The sequence below is a fragment of the Corapipo altera genome, unplaced genomic scaffold (assembly GCF_003945725.1).
Source record: "Corapipo altera isolate COAL_440 unplaced genomic scaffold, ASM394572v1 343, whole genome shotgun sequence".
NCBI lineage: Eukaryota > Metazoa > Chordata > Aves > Passeriformes > Pipridae > Corapipo > Corapipo altera.
Genome location: NW_020884913.1, coordinates 1,873,066 through 1,891,600, shown reverse-complemented (window position 1 = coordinate 1,891,600; position 18,535 = coordinate 1,873,066). Strand labels below are relative to the sequence as shown.

The window sequence follows — 18,535 nt, the reverse complement described above, 5'->3', positions numbered from 1 at the left end:
ACTGCTTGTTTTGGCCCACTGATGGTGATTTTTCTCCGTTGTAAAGTGATTTCAGGGTTGGGGAATATTCAGGAAACATTTGGGTGGAGACAAGAAAGTTGAGTTCAGTAGTGTCATGGAGTGTAAAGGGAAAAAACAGAAGTAGAAGTAGACAAATTGTTGCATGATAGAGGTTTGAGAGCTGCAGAGCTGGGACAGCCCATCCCAGCTGGTGTAAGGTGCTGCTTGGTCATGGAAGTAAAGTGGCCTCTGTTGGTAATACCTGTTAAAGGATTAAAAGGGTTTTTTTGAGTTCTTCCTAGGAATAATGTGATTAATCCATAAAAGTTCTCTCTTAGCAATGTGGATGTAAGTTTGCATTTCCACCAGGGGATGTGGTTTCATTTCTTTTCATCCTCTGTGCTGTAAGGGGATGGAACCACTGCAGTTGGCTTTGGCACGAGACCTGCTCTGGCCCACCTGGGAGGGGCTTTTTCAAGGAATTAAGGAACAAGATGGCTTTGGTGGGTGTTGGAGAGACCTTTGCCTGTGCTCAGGAGGAACAACAAGTGTGTTTTGTGTAGAAGGGAGTTTGTTGGTTCAGATCAAAGTATTTTCCCTGTCCTCACTCAGAATTATCGGTGTCACCACTTGGGTTGCCAGGATTTTGTTCTCAGTCTTAGGAACATGATTGATAGAGGTAAATACTAATCTGCAGTGCATCAGGAGTTAGGACATTCCTGTTCCTACCTACAAATGGTAATTTTTTCTTTGTTATCCATGGTAAGATCTACCAAGCTATAGATAAAATTTTCTACCCAGTACTCAACTGGCTTTGGTCACTAAAGGCAAATGATAGTGTCTTCTATTGTCATGGTTTGGTTTTATGTGTTTTCTTATACCCTCACTCCTATTATATTTACACCTTCTGGAGACTGGATCAAAAAACCAAAACCCAAGAAATTAATGTGAGAGTTCAAATGGTTTTGGTGACTCTTTTTACATTGCTATTCTGCAACAATGTTGATATTGTGGTCAACATCAGTGAAAGTTTTTTCCACTGAGAGGACAAGTTTACTGCTTCCCTTTTATTTTATTTAGGATAGCTGCTTTTACTGTAAGAAAGAACAGCTAGGCTTTATGAAACATCACTGGAACCCAAAGGAAAGAGTTTCAGCACTAAACAGCTAAACAATGAGAGCCTCAGAAGAATTTTCAGCGGAATCCTGTTTATGCCCTTTCTAAAAATTTGTTTCTCTTTGTACTTCATTTGGAATGTTCTTTGAAAACTTGTGAGCATGAAAAATATGTGACCCTTCCTGCAGATTGCAGTGGGTTATCACTGGAAATGATGTTCCTTTTGTATGGTCCTTTCTGCAACACAAAGCCCCTTCAGCCCCACCACAGAGCAGGATGAGCTCAGTCCTTCCACACTTAAAATTTCCTTTCAGTAGTTCCAACTTCTGTTTCTCTGTATTACCCTCTATTTATGCTTCAGAGCTCCTAAACCATTTTTAAAGCAGACTTTTCCTTACCTTGTTTTACTGCATATTTCTTTGGTTGTTACTTGGGGCTGATTGAAACTGTTTAAATAGAGCAGTAAATTAGAACTGGGGATACATTTCGACAGGGCTCTTGCAGACTTCCACTTGGAAATGACACCCAGCCAAAATCCTGGATATTTTAGCTACCTGAAAAATTTAGTAATTGCTTTGAGATGTCCTGCCTCAAGTGTTTGAATCTAATTGTCAGATGGAATTTACACACAAGGGGAAGGAAAATTGACCCTCAGCTCTGTTTTGCGTTGCTTGGCACAGTGAGTGGCAGGGGTAGTGCTCAAGGCACACTGGACAATTCACCTGCCCATAAATTTAATCAAATTGGTAATGGAGAACCAAATTAACTGATGTGTTATCCTGTTCTCCAATCTGAAAAACATTTTGGAAATGTAGGGACTTGGGAGCTGTGGTTTCACCTCTGCTTTTTTGGAATAGTTGTCCGGGCTTCACAAGACTCTCCTGGAATATTGATTTCCAAGAGATTACTGCTGTGAACATGTTGGTTGTGGGGCTGAAAGATTGCTTTGCCTGAAGCTTAGCCACAGTGATGTGTTATATATTGATATTTATCTGATATTTTTAACAACAAATAACCTGATATATATCGATATTTATGTATATTTTTCTTTTACTTGAAAAAGAATTAGGACAAAACCATATAACCCCATGAAAATTAATATTTTGTTAACTTTTCAAATGCACTGAAATCCATTAATAAAGTGAAGAAGAACTTTTGGATCTTACAGTATGTCTCTCCTGGTTCCAGCTTCATCTGATTCAGTGCCACTTGCTTTTGAAGTATCCACTGAGAACACTCTTAGAGAGAAACTGGTGGCTTTTTTTTTTTTTCTTTAAATATACTTTAGCTCAACTTTGTTCTACTTGCAGCTGTTAGATTTGAAAGTATATTTTGAAGAAAAAAATAACTCCAGCAGCACCACAGTTCCTATCTGCTGGGAGCAGCTGCTTTCGGCACTTCAAAGCCAGTGGACACCACAGTGAAGGCCTCAGCCTTTCCTGCCTTTGAAATGGTTGCAGGATCTATAGTTGGGCTTTATGGCACTGTCAGCACAGGAAAAAAAAAAAGGTTGTTTGGGTTTTTTTGCACCCCCTCCCTTTATTCTTTTTTTTCAAATTTTTTTTTCCTACTTTCTAACGACATCCCCGGTTTAGCTCCCAATACCTGGGAAGTGTTTCTGCTGAGTTCACTTTCATATTTGAAAGAGCATGTGCCCAAGTAATGCATTTTAGTCAAATCTGACAGGAAAGTTAAGGAATTTGCTGTTTTTTCCCATATCCATGTCATTGGAGCACTTTCTGAGAGCACATCTCTCGTGACGAGTGGTGATACCCCAGCAAAGCACCTGTGGAGGGACAGGGCTTCATGCAGGGATTTCCAAGCAGGCTCAAGCACATACTCACCTTTGTTTCAGGCAGGTTTTCATAAATTGTTGTGAATGGAACACTTTCAGTGAACTTAATGTGATCTTAGTGTTTAAAAGACATTAACTTGTCGTTTAAAGCAATAATAGTCACTATGATGACTGTTACACCCATATTTTGCTATGAGTAGTTGCTGAAGTGCTACAACTGAGTGAATGTGAAACAAATGAGATGCAAAATTAGTAAGAGAGCCAAAGTCTAGGAAATTTTGTTTTCCTAACAGAGAGAGATCACACTATGAAACAGCTGATGAGGTACTGTGGTAGCAGGTTGGTGTTACCTGATGAGTTATGGCCATACCTTCTGAAATTAGATGCCAACCTAAATATATAAAATAAACCTGTTGGTTTGGTTCATCTTAACTGTGTTTATTCCATTTAAATAATTATTCATGCTTCCATAGGAAAGTGGGAAGCCCTTATGTGATAGCTGAAGAATCTCCCTGTATCTCAGGAAATCCTTTCTTGCAACATTTATTGTTGGGTTCTTCTGTAAAACTTGTGGGAAAAAATAGAGTTGCCATCTTGTCCTCTTTAGCCAAATAAGAAAGAAAGAGGACACCTTCAGAAATATTTTACTGGGCATTTAACAGAATCCCTTTGAAATCATGCTAAAGATGAGTAAATAGTCTATGCTTTTAAGTTGGGAGCACAACAAAGGTGTGGTTGAGCTTAAATATGCCTTTAGATTAAAGAAAGAGAGGTAAAGAAGTGCAAAATCAGCTGGTTAAAAGTGAAAAAGCGTGTCTACAATCTCACCTGCCAGCAGCAAGGACAAGTGTCTGAGGTGGTGTTGGGAAGTCGTTCTTTTAGCAGTGTGCTGCAGCAGAGGAAATTATTGAGAGGAAGAATGTGCTTTAGATCTTTCTGTTTGTCTATTATAACTTTGTGTGAGGTTAATTTAAAGAAAAGAGTAGCTTCTCTCAGGTAGAACATTAATTTTGTAATTACAACCATTGTTTTTGTACACAAGTGTATGTCTTTAAAAGCCAACACCTTATTCAATGCCACTTAATATCAAGGTTCCAAGCACAGTCTCATCCTCAGTTGCTTAAAATAGTTCTAAAGTGTTATTTAGTTTAACATGTAATAGTTGGGCATCTTTCCTGCTAATTTTTAGCTGTTTAACTTTGTGCCAAGAGATTTCACCAGTGTTTGGATGATCAAGGCTGTGATGATTTTGTTTTGCTTTTGCTTAAAACTGCAGCAATAATTCCGTGAAATGCTGGAGGTGTGGGGTATTTTTGACCTGGGTGTGTTTCTATCTGGAAGTGTAGGGTATTTTTGACCTGGGTATGTTTTTATATTTTTCCCTTAAAGATCTACCCAAGTGTATTTAGGTAATAAACACTGTTTGATTCAGGCGTTCAAGAGTTCATCATCAAAACATTCTGAAGAGTCTTGCAGACAATTTCCGTGTTCTCTCTGGGAAGTTGAGCCAGATGAATTTGTGTATGACAGAGTGGTGTAAAGGCTGTGACCTCATGAGAGAGAGGGGGAAATGCAGCATAGGTCAGGAGTAGAGTAAAAAATAAAGATTAAGCATTGGCTCCAAGAAACTGCTGTGACTCGGGGATGGGACTTGGAAAGGAAACTCCTCAGGGAAGATAAGTCCTTTTCTGGTTTTTTCTAGCTTCTCTTTTACCAATCTGTCACCCACTCAAGTGAAGGAGATACTTACAAAAGACCTACTTGAAATCTGCTATTCCTCACACACAGCAATGTTCCAAGTGTTTCTTAGCTGTACTTTAACCTGTTCAGTTTTATTCTGAGATCCACAATCCATTTTTAATATGCTGGTTTAGTTATGAGGACAGTCTTTGTGAAAAGCTTTGTTCCTCTTCTCTTTGTCTGTAGTCTAAGATAATTGAAATACAGTCTGTTCTTGCAAGGAGGCCAAATGAGCACGGTAGTAGAAGGTCTAAATTTTTCATGTCATCAGCAACAAGCTGCATAAATTTCATTTAATAAATTAATCTAGGATGCATAAACGTTTGCTTTGAACCATCCTAACACACAGATGAATGCCTTTTGTGCAGGATATCTGAGGAATAGTTTCTTCAATCAACATCAACTTTTCACTTTATAGCTAAAACTCACAAATGGGAAAAGGAGATGAATTTAACCTCCGAGTGAAGAGTGGGTGGAAATCTTCTCATGGTACCATTGCTGTTTACAGAATTGTTAACTAGACAGATGGGTATTGGCACTGTCTCCTTCAGGCATCTAACTTTGTGATTCAGAGTTAAAAGCCTGAGCTCCCTGTATAGTCAACAGAATCAACTTTGAGGGGAGGAGGGAGAGGGGAGACAGTTCCAGGAACACAAACGGGCGCCTGCAGTAAATAGCGAGCGAGGCGGCGAACGGCTGCGATGTCGGTTCTCAGTGTTCAAAGAAGGTCCTTGGATAAACTCTGAATCCCCAAACAAAGACTATGTACAGTAAATTCTGTAGCAGAGCCTGCTACAAAGAGGCCCTTGCAGTGACTCAAGGTCTGTTAGTTTGTGAGGAGTGTTTCTGGTTTCAGTGGCGCGAGGGGGCTGGGGAAGGGACGGGGCCTCCTCGTGTTCATCGTGGTGCCAAGTGGGATTTAATCACGGGGATGCAACTTCATTTCCAATACATTGTGGGTTTACAGGGAGACTGGAGAGGGTTTTTTTGCAAGGGCACGTAATGACAGGACAAGGAGGAATGGCTTCAAGCTGAAGGGAGAGTAGATATAGATTAAATATTAAGAGGAAATTTTTACTGTAAGAATGGTGGGGCCCTGGCACAGCTGAAGGGAGAGTAGATATAGATAAAATATTAAGAGGAAATTTTTACTGTAAGAATGGTGGGGCCCTGGCACAGGTTGCCCAGAGAAACTGTGGCTGCCCCATCCCTGGAAGTGTCCAAGGCCAGGTTGGACAGGGCTTGGAGCAGCCTGGTCTAGTAGAAGGTGTCCCTACCCATGGCAGGGGGATGGAACTAGATGAGCTTTAAAGGTCCCTCCCAACCCAAACCCATTCTATGATTCCATGATTTTTTAAAAAAAATTAACTTGTGCCAGGAAGATTGGGCAGATAGGATTGAGGTGGTGTTTGTGTTGCCCATACTTTAAAAATACTAGAATTCTGAGAGGCCTTTGTAAGTAAAAATGTACCATCAGGTATATCATTTTACATACATAGTCAGACTACTCAAGTGTATTGTTGTAGGATAAATCAAATTGCAGCTTAGCCAAAGACCAGCTTGTTTCTTTTAGAGAATTTCTTGCAATTCTTAGTTTGCAGCTGAAATAGAATTATTAGTGGTTGATGAAAAGGTGTAAGTAAAACAGGAAACAGAGGCATGCCAGTTAAATTATTGCAGCCTGCAATGAAATAGAAAGTCAAATGCATTTGCTCTGCATGTACCTTACCCCACGTGCACTTGCTGCTTCAGTGGTAATGTGTGGTTCTGCACACATTATTTTTCACTGTCCCATGTGCCCTTGGCTCGTTATAACCCTTCTATCTTGGGAGTGCTTTGTGTTCCAAATGACAGAAAAATCTAAAAAAAAAGGGTGTACATTTAAAATCCATTTACCTGTTCCAGAGGAGTTCTGGTAAAAGAGTTGTGGTTTTCTCCCTTGCCTTGCAGTGAAGATTCTTCTTTTCTACCCAAAGTTATGCTAAACCAGAGCCCAGCATGATTAATACTCGCTCCTCCAACCTGCTAGGTCAGATTACTTTTAGAAGGAGTATTTGTGGAGATGGATAATCCCCATATCCTCACAAAACATGCACGTTTATTTATAGGCTGAGGAGCCAAAAAACGCCTGATTTTACTGGAGCTGTTATTTGGGGACAGATCATGGCTGGTTTTGAGCAGGGTAAATGATGGAGACACCTGATGTACAAACACTTTTAACTGCTTTTAAGATAGAAATACTGCAAATAGATGTGCTGTGGGCCTCCTGCAGAGTGAGTTTAGCTCAGTTCTTTGCCGTGACATGTGTAATACATTGGTGGCTTCTCCAGCCCTCAGAAGTTCAGTCTTGCCAAAACAGTGCTTATAAAATCATCCTGCCATGCAAAACTCTATTTTATGTAGGTGTTACTTAAAATATTTCTGGAATTGCGGACATAAATTTACATGAATTTTCATACTTTGGTGTCAAATATTTATTGTAGCAGTTACATTTTTCAAAGGGGCAGTGAGCTAACTAATTTCCTCTCCCTCCTTTGGGGACTCTAAAAAGAATTTCAAAGGCGTACTTGTTCTTGAGAACAAGTTGAAATTGTTCTAAAATTGAAAAACCTAAACTCAGTGTGTGATGTAAAAGCAAAAACTGGATAGTGGAAGGTCTTTTCTATATTAGGGACTTTAAAAAGGTATTCGCTGACGTTGATTATATTAAAAGAATTTGGCTTCTGAAAATATCTCCTGCAATCAGCAGGCTGTTTGTTGTTGACCTTTGTTCTTCAGATGTGCTGAAAGCAGCAGGATTTCACTTGGGGTCTTTAGATTGTCTCTTGTTTTAGGAGGTTGTCCTAAAGCACCTCCCCATTGAGTGCAGTTCATCAGCTGGGGTTGTCAGTGCCCTGGGCATGAACCACGTTGCCAAATTTGTTTGGCATCTTGTGTGTGTGTAAGGGAATAACAAGAGACTGTGACAGTTTCTGGATTAATAATTTTTAGCTTTTGTTAAGGATTTTTTCTTTTTAAAATTCTTTTCTCTGCAAGAGTAAGGAAATAGTGTTACATTTCAGTTAAAAGCTGAATTTAAAAGAAATAGTGTAATTAAAAGCTGAGTTTAAAATAAATAGTGTAATTCTGGTGGCAGCTTAGTAAATCAGCTGCTGGTTGTTGCCTTGAACATGATTCTATCATGCTGGTGTGGAAAGAATTAAAACATGAAGAATTCACATAGGATGAGATCATAATTTCAAATACTTGTTACTAACAGTGTTCCCTGGTAAGAAAAGCTGTGTCAGGTCAGACAGTCCTGCTTGGTTTTGTGTCCAGGCCATGGCTGGAGAAAGGAACAGAGGTACAGAGAAGGGAAATAAGAGATTTTCATCTTTGAGAGGACAAGATGAGGAAACATCCCAGGCACAATGGCTGCGATGTGATTATGGTAATGGGGCACACACGATTATTTAATGAATGTTTCTTTTCAGCCTCGCCCCTAATTCCCATTGTGAATCTCGTGTTGCTTGTCTGCCTGAAGTGTGTAGGACCTGCAACCTGTCTGTCTTCTGGACACTCAGACCCTGGGTTTGAGCAGACGTTTTAGTGTGATCTGATGAAGTGCTCGGCATCAAGGGGTGCATGCAGAAAGATCTCAACACGCTACAGCTTTTAAAGGAGGTGGTTTTGTTATATCATTCATAAAGGCGTTCTCACCTCAAAGAGAAGGCAAAATCTGTCTGCTTTATGAAGAATTAATACAGTTTTCATGCAGCTTCCTGTGATGAAGTAGTCCTGTTGTGGCTGAAAAGCAGCGTGGATTTTCTTTTTCCTTTTGTTGGTATACACTAAATTTTTCCCCTTTAAAAAACCAACGCAATAGCAACACAAGAATGAGAGAGGGAGGAGTGGAAGAGAAGCTGTGGTGCTTGGCAGCAGTTCTGAGGAGAACAGGAGCTTCAGGGAGTGCTCACCAGTGCAGTCGAATGGCTCAGTTACTTCATGTTATTTGTACAGGAAAGCAGGTTTTTGTTGGTTCTGAATGTGAAGTCCTTCATTAGGGAAGATGGGTTTGGAGGTCTTTGAGGGATGAAAATGTTGAGGTCTCCATCCTTTCTCTCCTCTCCTGTCTCTCCAACTCTACTCCCTGCCAGAAACTTTTAAAAAAATCAAGCAAAACCACCGTGGGGAATAGTTTGCTTGAAGTGGGGAGGTGGATTTTTTATTTCAACCAACTTGCCTTTTGTAAAACACCTCCCCTCACCGTGCCATCCTTTCTCTTCCCACATAGCCCCTGGGGGGACACCTCTCTTGCATACAGAAGGACCTGTCCCTTGTGCTCATTCCACCTCTTAAATTCAGAAATATTGTGTCTATAATATAAATACTGTAAATGAAGGGATTGCTTAATAAAGCTATTTACTTTGGTCAGCATGGTAGACATGTGTAACTGCTTAGAGAAGCAGGGTCTGTCTCCTGCCCTCTCTGGGTCACATTCCCTGACTTCTGTTAAAAAAGTGAAAACCTCAATAATTGAAGTTCCCCCCAGCAAACTTCCTTATCCCAAACCAACTGAAAACCCAGTAATTAAGAAAAGAAAATGTATGAAGAAAAAGACCTCTTCTGTTGACATGATTGCTTTTTAATTGAGTCTGTTCTATGAAAAAACACTGAATGTTTTTCCCCTAAATCAGGCAAAGGCTTTACACTTATTTTAGGGAGCGGCAGTTCTTTCTCTTGGGCACACCAAGGGCACCACCAACATCCGAAAGAAACCAGTTTTTTAGAGAAACTTTGGACAAAAACCTGGAGTAAAGAACTTGGTGTGAAGATCCCAGGCCCAGTATGGACAATGTGTGTCCTCCTGGGGGGTTAAACCCCACGGGGGCTTCAGACATCTCTTAATGAGCTCTTCAGTGTTATTAAATAATGTAGATATGTAAAACCGTGAAATATTGCATCTGTTCTCCTCGCTCCGTTTTCGGAAGGACGCTCCCGGCTGCGGCGCGGATGACACATATTCCTTTTAGACTTACGATACGCTGATCTGTAGTTTGAAAAGATGCCTTTTTTTATTTTAATTTATTTGAACTTAGCATAGAATTTTGACCACGAAAGCCAGGAGAAGAGCTCATATCACTCCAGAATTGACTGCTACAGCTTTAAGATAAGGTGCCGGGCGCTCTCGGCGCACACACAGCGGCTCCTCCCGATCGCTCCTTTTTTTCCCCTTTCTCATGCTGAAAAAATACCATATTCACCATACCAGATTTTTTTTTTTATTTCTTTTTTTTTTTTTTTTCCTCTTACATCCCCCCCCCTCCTCCTTCCTTCTCCGAAATCCACCAAAACTGAAGAAAAATCCAAGTGACTGTTCTTAGCAGCTGTGTGGCCCGGAGTTCAGTGGGGAAGCGGCTTCCTGCCGTCCCTATTCATCACCTGCTTCAAAGGCGGGCTGGCCGCTCCAGTGTGCAGGCCAGGTAGGGTGCCATTGTGCGCAGGCGGGAGGATTAGTATCAAAGCTGCGGCAACCAGGCCCTTGGTCTCGGGCTGCCATTCAGGCAAGCGGGGAGAGGCAAAGAGTGGCCAAGGTCACAGCATCCAGTGTGGTGCGGACTGGGAACGGATCCTGAGAATAGAGGGCTTCTTATGAAATCATGGTGCAAGCTTGCGGCACAGCAGGTGCCCTTCTGGAACACATACATCTGTTTATGTTGGGATAGCGTAGCTGACAACGGGATAATAGAGCTTTGTTGTTTTGGGGTTTTTTTTTTATAATTTTCTTGCCTTTTTTTTTTTTCCTTGGTTTACAAAAAAAAAAAAGCCAACTCCATGCGCGCCAGCGTTGAGGAATATCGCAGGAAGAGCGTTCGCTTTGGAAATCATAAAGAAATCTTGCAAAGCTTTAATTGCTGGGGTGGGGGGTTGTGTGTGTATATACTTAAGCGAAGGGGCGAGCAGGCTGCCTATTAACCATTTAGGATCCTCAACCCTGCTGAGGAGCAGCAGCGGGATACGGGGGCACCCGACACACAATGCGACAATGCCTTTTTTTTTTTTCTTTTTTTTTTTTCTTTTTTTTATTATATTATTTATTTATTTTTTTTTGTCCGCTCCGACATTTGTACCAATAAATTGGTTAAGGATGCGCTGGATTTGCTCGGTTGTCTCCATTGTTGGGATTGTCTGGAGGAATTCTGTCACGCTAACGGTGGCTTTTTAAAAGGTGAGGTAATAGTGACGTAAAAATAAAATTGCCAACTTGATGAAATTAGGGGGGAAATTAAGCTGTAGATGAGTTGTCATGACGACAAGGATGTTCTATTGATGAACTGTACTCCTCCCTGTCCAATCAGATAGTGGAGCTGAAGCTGGAGCATGAACAGGAGAAGACGCACCTATTCCAGCAGCACAACGCAGTGCACGACTGCCTGGTCCGAGACCATCAACGGGAGATCGAGAAACTGGAGAAGCAGCTTCGCGCTGCCATGGCAGAGCACGAGAGCCAAAGTCAAGAAAGCAGGAAGCGAGACGGGCAGGTAACGATCGATAGCGATTGAAAGGCGGGCGCTTATTAGAAATTGCTGATAACGAGTGTTTCCTGTTTGCCAGCATTGTTGGAGGTGCACGCCGGGGGAGCGGTTGCGAAACTGGCACAGAAACGTGATTTCGTTTTTCTTTTTTTATCTTTTTTTTTTCTTTTTTTTTCTTTTTTTTTTTTTCCGCTTTCCCCCCTCCCTTTCCAGTGCTGAATAGGGCTTTAACTGCAAAAACCACAGGTAGCCAGATTAAAAATCCCATGGTGCGCTATAACTCGGCCTATTTATAATCTTGTCTCATTTTCTTTCATGATGGATTTGTTTAAGGAAAAAAAAAAGGTATCTGTTCCTTCCCCCCCTGCCCTCACACTCACCCCTCCTTTTCTCCTTCCTGGACAAATCCGTATGAATCGTATCTGCCTCGTTCGTGTGATTTTTTTTGTTTTAAATCTCTGCAGGTAACTCACAATTGGCTTTATTTCCTTTTGTTCGTGTCTTTTTGTTTCAGGTTTTGTATTCTAGGTTTGCATTGTGTGTTTGGCTCCGTGTGTCGGATGTTTGATAAGATGATGTGGGGTTGGGGTCGCTTACCATCACGTTTATTTTCCTACACGCACGCACCCCTCCCATCCTCCATCTCTGTGGTCACTGTTGGAAGCCATTTGGCAGAATAACCCCCAGCTGGGGTAGCATTTGACTCTTCAAACTTCTGGATGAAATGCACACTGTCAGCATGGAAAATGATCTTTATGAGTTTTCACTTCAAAAACCATCTTATTGCCTTTTTTTCCGTCTATTTTGTAAGGCTGGCATGGTATATTTTCCTAAGAGCCTTTATTAAAAAGGCCTGCAATGGCGATATTTAAAAAAATGGAGGCGATTTTTGCAGTTGAAAGAGTTTTTAGAAAGGAATCTTTACTAATCAGCGTTAGGATTGCTTATCACGCCTGGATTATTTTATACCAAAACTGGACATTTTTGATAAAGCATCTTTAACGCCACATGTTTTCCGCACACCACCACCTTCCCTAGGAGGTGTTAGACTCACACATTGAGGCATTTTCACTCTACTTTCCCGTAGGCTGGTAGGCTGTGGCTTTTACTGGCAACTAGGATGTAGCTAAGTGACATTGAATTGAAGTTGAATACTTACTTTTTAAATCAGTTGGGTTCTTTTTTACTTTGGATGGCTCAGACTATCGAAATCTGGCTTAAGGAAGTCTATTAACAAGCAAACGGCTTGTTGGGGGAGGACGAGGGATATCTTGCAGAGCCAGGACTTATTTCTCCATTTCCACCATTATGGTTTTCCAACGAAAATGGGATATACTTTTCTGGGAACGCTTGGGAAGAGGTTATTCAGGTGGCTTCTGAAGAAATTAAACCTTGCCTTTTGCTCTCCGCTGTATTGTGGGAGCGAACAAAGACTTAAGTCATTCAAGGGGTTGATTTTTATTCTTTGCAGTTTTTATTTTGGCCCAAACTGGATTCATCTCACCTATGGAGCTGTTTGCTTTTCAGAGTTGTATCCTCTTTTCACCTGCGTTCCTGCTGTTGCGGTTGCCTACAAAGGCAGAGCTGGAGCTCCCAGGTTTAAAAAAAAGCCCCAGTTTTAGAATGATACAGAATTATTCTGTCTACCCGCCAGTATTGATCACAGTTATTTATTACTCTGTACAATGCTGAATACAAGGGAAAGGGACTCTTTTAAGCAAATTCAGAGAACTGGGAGGTGTCTGTGAGTACATCTCTTGTCTTGTTCTGTTGTGGGTCGTTTCTGGCAAAGATTGGAACCCAAAGTTTGGTTGTGCTGTCTGTTTGCAGTGGGATCGATGATCCCACTACAGGTGCTCTGTGGAAAGCTGGGAATTAGCGCAGCTCTTGGGAGAGTCTGAACAGTCTGAAAAGCACAGTTTGGCCTTTTTGTAGGGCTTTTCTTTGTAGTTTGAATATCCCTGTACAGTCATTTGAACATTGCTGCCATGAGAATGGCATGTAAATCAGGGAGGAAAGTGCAGTTACTTTGACTAGAAGAGCTGTTGTTTGTTTAAATTCTAGTGAGACTCTCTCAGCTTTCAAGGACGCGGAATTTTCCATTTTGGAAATTAAATTGTTCTTCGTTCCTTCGCCTGGTCTTTGTGTTAGAACTCACCTCTGTCTTTGCTGTGAGCTCAAAAGACAAATGCTGGTGTGGAATTATGGCACATATTTTTAATATTTCTTTTTTAATCTTTACCCGTGTTTACAAAAATGTGTGTTTTGGACATCAGATGTGACTAATGGCCAATGTCCTTTTAGGAGACGTCGGGCAGACTCTTCACAAAGATAACCCAGTGATTTAACGGTTATTTGACAACGTTGCATTTTAAAAACCTGTTAAATTTGAACCACATTTGACAGCAGCAATTTCCAGGAGTGCTTTGTATCCCGGCGGAGGTGAGATGAAATGGGAGAGGAGGCCATTTTGCTTCGCCAAATGAAAAGTGGATTTGCTGGGTGATTCGAAAAATTTAAATAATAATTAGTGTTAATCACACACAGTAGCTTGGTTTGAAGGACCTATCTGCTCAGGGTTGGGTGAGTGATGTGAAAGCACCGCTATTAAAGGTATTCACTGGTTGTCTTTCTTAAATCCTTTTCCATATGAAAGAGCAGTGAATGTGTATTTCTTAATATGTATGTTTAAAATATGTATTTTTCACTATGTTCCTAAAGACAGCTATGGCTGAATCCTGCAGATCAGTTTATTCTACAGTTACAGGAAAGATTAATTTAATTTTTTTATTGCATATCCAAGGTCTTTACTTTCACGTAGGTCTTTGGCTTCTGTGAAAGACAGTGTACAAAATGGTTAGATTTTGTTCAAATATGAATACATTTATTAATGCTTTAGTCACAACTAGAGTATAAAAATTGAGATTTTGGTGCTTTGCCAGGTTTTAATTAAATATAAAATAATGTTACTGCTTCTTTGAAATATAAGTTTAATATATTTTCAGGAAAAGAACTTGATTTAAGTGGATTGATTTTTCGTGTTGCTGATGAATATTTGGGTGACAGTTGCATTCCACTTTAGCTTTTGGATTTCTCCATTTCTAGGAGGCTTGCTTTGATTTTTTTTTTTTTTTACCTGAGGTTGTGATACTTGGGGAGGAGTAAATTGACTTGTAGGTCAATAAAAGTCAAAGCAGTACAAAGGCTTTTATACCATGCTGTGTTTTGTAGGCTTTTGAATCCTATACATTTTCTAGGAAATGCCATAATGTTGTTATTCTTTTAACAGTAGCTAATCATACAGAAATTTTTTTAAAAGAGTAGTTTTGAATCAGTACTTCTATTTAATTTCTTTATTTTTTAATACTTCCTGGCTTTTCTTTAGGACCGTTCTTAAGCTACGCTTTGCTTGGTCATTTCTTTCCCACCTCCCTAAATAATAATTTTACTTGTACATTAGTACACAAAACAGGGAACTCCTTGGATGGCAGAGGTCTTCTTTTGTTTCTATAAAAGCAGTCTTGCTACTGAATTGGTGGCTTTCTGAAGCAAAACTCCTCATTACAGAGAAGAATCCATCCAGTTTGCTACTGTGAAATAAGATAGCAGGGTTAGGAAATTTTAATAACCGAAGCAGAGGGGCTGTGGTGCCGGTTGTGCCCTTGTATTTCCCCTTTATCCTTTGAATGTCATTCTCTCCCCATCTGACACGTGCCCTCAACCAGCTCAAAGATTCCCACGTTCCAGCTGCTCTACAGAGTTGGATCATTTTCGTGCTTGTTCTTCCAACCGTTGACCTCTGGGCAAGAAGAAGAAAAAGAAGAAGAAATAAAATGTACCCCTGTAACTTCAAATGCGGCGCTTGGCACTAAAGGAGAGGAAAAAAAGTTTCCACAAGGAAGCTGAATTCTTTTCCCAGGTTCTGTTGTGAGATAATTGGCAAGCCCAGTGTGTTCATCCAGTCGTAATTGGGTCAAGAGGAGCTTGAATGCTCGGGCGCGTTTTGCCCGCGTGTGTCACTGGTGGGCCGGTGTTTAATTGCGGCAGACAACGTTTGTGCTCTCAGAAATGAGGCTGCTGTAAGAGGAGATCACTACTTTTTTAGGTGTTTCTTAGGGCTCTTGATAAACCATTATTGGTTGGGAAAGGAAAACCTTCAGCGGTTCTGAAGCCGGGTGAACACGCACGTTGAGAATGGAGGTGGTAAGAAGAGTTAATAAGGAATTATCCTGTGCCTGCAGTATCTGCTTCCTTTTTCCTCTTGATTTTTGCACTTCCCACAATCCCCTTGGCCTTTACCATCCTGGTTCACTTTCCCTTCTCAGAAATCAGCAGCTCCTTCCCTGGTGCCCCAAGTATAGCACATCTCATCACTTCTTTCCTGGCTTCTCCTCTTTGAAAAATTGCTTCTTTGCACTTGGAATCAACCATCTCTCTGCAACTGCTGCTTTGCACTTGGTTTTGTCTGAATTAATTCTGAGCTGCTTGAGCCTGTTAACAGTAAAATAAAAAAGTAGTAAGGATCACTATGTTCATTCCAGCGATGATAGTTATTTTCATTTCAGCAGGTTCGTGGTAGATGTTTATGGTTCTGTGTAGATAATTAATGTATCAGCAAAGTGGGGGGAACAGAAGGGGTTTATCTTGACTCCATATATGTGGTCAGTGTGAACAGTGGCTGTGCTGATCCGTGTGGCTGCTGCAGAGCTCTGCCAACTATTTACAAGTGAAAAAATCAATAGATATTATGTACTTGTTTAATAGTAACTGAATACCCAACACATGCACAGTTTCAATCTGAGTGTAAATATAGCTTTAACAGTGATTTTTCAGTACTATATTAATATGAAGGATTTGGGGAGCATTTGTTTCACAATAGGAGGCTTTCTTCACCTTTGAGAGAACTTACTGTTCTTTATCTGTTACCTACAGATAAATCACTGATCAAGTCTTCTGCTTCATGTAATTGTAGTAATATCTCCAAACATCAGTTCCCACATGGTCATTCTCTCAGTATCAGTGGGAACAATTTACTTGATGGTGTCTGGAGGGTACAAAGAGACGTAGCCTGGGAAACATTCAGATGCTGACAGTGCTACTGAAGTCACTTCTGTTTACAATTTTGAGTAAATAAATTATATTACTCTCTTTTTTTTTCCTTTTGCTTCCTTTTCTTTTCTTAATGGAAGATGTCTTTGGCATGAGAAGAAATACATTGCTTGCTATTCAGGCTTTCTCTGCAGCCAATCTAAATCATGGAGTTGCAATCTAAATATTTGTTTGTTGTATTTTACTTGGAGAGTCTGACAGTCAGACTCCTGTAGACAGACAGCCGGTCCCTTTTAGCTTTCCCTAAACAAAAGCTTTTGGCTGTGTTGCAGCATGTTTAATTTCCCACCAGTCAGCCCAGGATAATGAACATGACTGTTGATGTAAAGTATTTAAAGTACCAAATATTTGTTGCAGAGCTTGTGTGGTTTTCCTTGGTTGTTGTTCACGGTCTGCTGAGTCAGGGTTGCAGTGGATCCCATTGATGGGGAATATCTCCTGAAATCAGGGATCTGATGATGGGTCCTACAGAGACATTCAAACTGTGCTTTCAGTGAGAGTGTTGCTGTGAAGTTGAGAGTTCAGTGAAATGGTCAAATGCAACAGTTTCTTGTGGAAATACTCAAATACTGGTGATCAACACGGCTGGACTTGAGTAAATCCACTGTGGGGAGAATTTGGGCTGCAGCACAGTCATAATCTTTGAGATGAGAGGGAAAAAGGAGCCTTTGCTCTGAACTGAAGCCCACAGTGCAGGCTCAGGGCTCCCTCCAGTAAGGTGAGAGTCTGAATCTCCCCTCCCCTGCTCAGGTGAACCCACCTTGGGTCACATCCTCAACTCTCTTCCCCACTGCCCTGGTTAAGATGGTTTTGGGACCTGTTGAACACACAACAAACATCTGCCACTTCCTCACTTAGAGCAACCATCAAAGTGTCCTCATGCCATGGTGGGTGATCATCTCTGATCTCTTCTCTTTTTCCCCTTGACTCTCCCTTTTTTCATTAGGACTGAAATTAGTGAGGAATTCAGTGCAGGAGCTGTGACTTCACTCTCTCCTTTTATACTTCAGTCTGTCCTGCACTTGAAATATTTAAAGACATTTTTGGAAGCTGTACATAATAGTGCATAAATTATCACTTGCTGATTAAAAATGTTAAGTTAACTTAGGAGACAACAGACATTTTGTGCTGTCTACAGGGTATGTAAAAGAGAAAGCAGTTGCCATAGAAACTAGCTCATCACACAATATGAACTCTGAATCTGAGATGGAGTTCTTTTCAGCAAGATGGACTTTGTTTCTATAATATGAAATTAAATATATCTGGTAGTTATTATTACATTGTAATCAGTGGTTTCATGGGGTTTTTTGTTTAATTTTAAATATTGGCAGCTGAAAAGGTGGAGTATGTGATTTCCCTTGTCTAGGGGCAGGATGTAAATCATATGGTAGTAATTTTATTTTGTAACAACACTCCTTGCTTAGGAAAAAGTGATTATTTCCTGCATAGATGTTGATAAATAGGGAATAATTTCTCTGAATAAAAATGAGATCAGTTTTGCTCATCAGTGAGGTAAAGGATCTTTATGCCAGGTTTTAACACATCCACAAGGTGTGGCTTTGCATGCAGGGTTTGTGTGATGGCTGCAGTGAATGATTAGGACTAATAGACAATAAGCTATACATGGTGGGAAATTATTTTTAAAGTTATATAAAGGAATAATGAAGTCATAAATCATCAAGTACATCAGTAGATGCAAAACAGATGTTAATAACTGTAGCGTTTGAGGTGGTGTAACATCATTTCTAAGCAGAGAGGCAAAAATACTGTGTAAGTCTGCAGAAATCATGCATTTACAGCATCATCTCTTGATTTTGAAATAGAAGGAGCATGTGCTTTCTGTGTGAAGATCAGTGTATGGCAAAGCCACACTCTGAATTTGCTTATTGGTATTACTTCCAAATGTGTCTAAATCTTCTCTTTTGATTGTAATTTCTGTGATATTAAATGGTTCCAAATATTACAACTAAACTTATTCAGTAAATATCTGCTGTCCAGAGAAGGGAATGCTTGCTCACAACATTATTAATGGGTTTAGTTCTTTTAAAAATGGCTTTTTAGTTCTGTCTTGTAATTTGCTTGAGACAGTTGTCGAATAGAACCAAGTTGACTTCTCTTAGTCCGTAGAACAAGCGCAGCAATTTGGGAAACAGCAGTGCTGTCTGCTTCAAACATCCCCCTGGATGGCTGAAGGGACATCCTCTAATGGGAGACCAGCATTCATCCTGAAGGTTTTTCACAGCATCACAGAATAGTCTGG

At 40.5% G+C, this 18,535-nt stretch overlaps 1 protein-coding gene across 4 annotated transcripts in view; it reads left to right on the top strand.

The window, feature by feature from the left end:
- CEP112 (centrosomal protein 112) overlaps positions 1 to 18,535 on the top strand; it is a 154,549-nt gene that overhangs the window by 57,331 nt on the left and 78,683 nt on the right. For all 4 annotated transcript variants that reach the window (XM_027654428.1, XM_027654424.1, XM_027654425.1 and 1 more), the window contains one exon: positions 10,990 to 11,172. In XM_027654428.1, the coding sequence (XP_027510229.1) occupies positions 10,990 to 11,172 (183 nt within the window). The remainder of the gene's footprint in view (positions 1 to 10,989; positions 11,173 to 18,535) is intronic.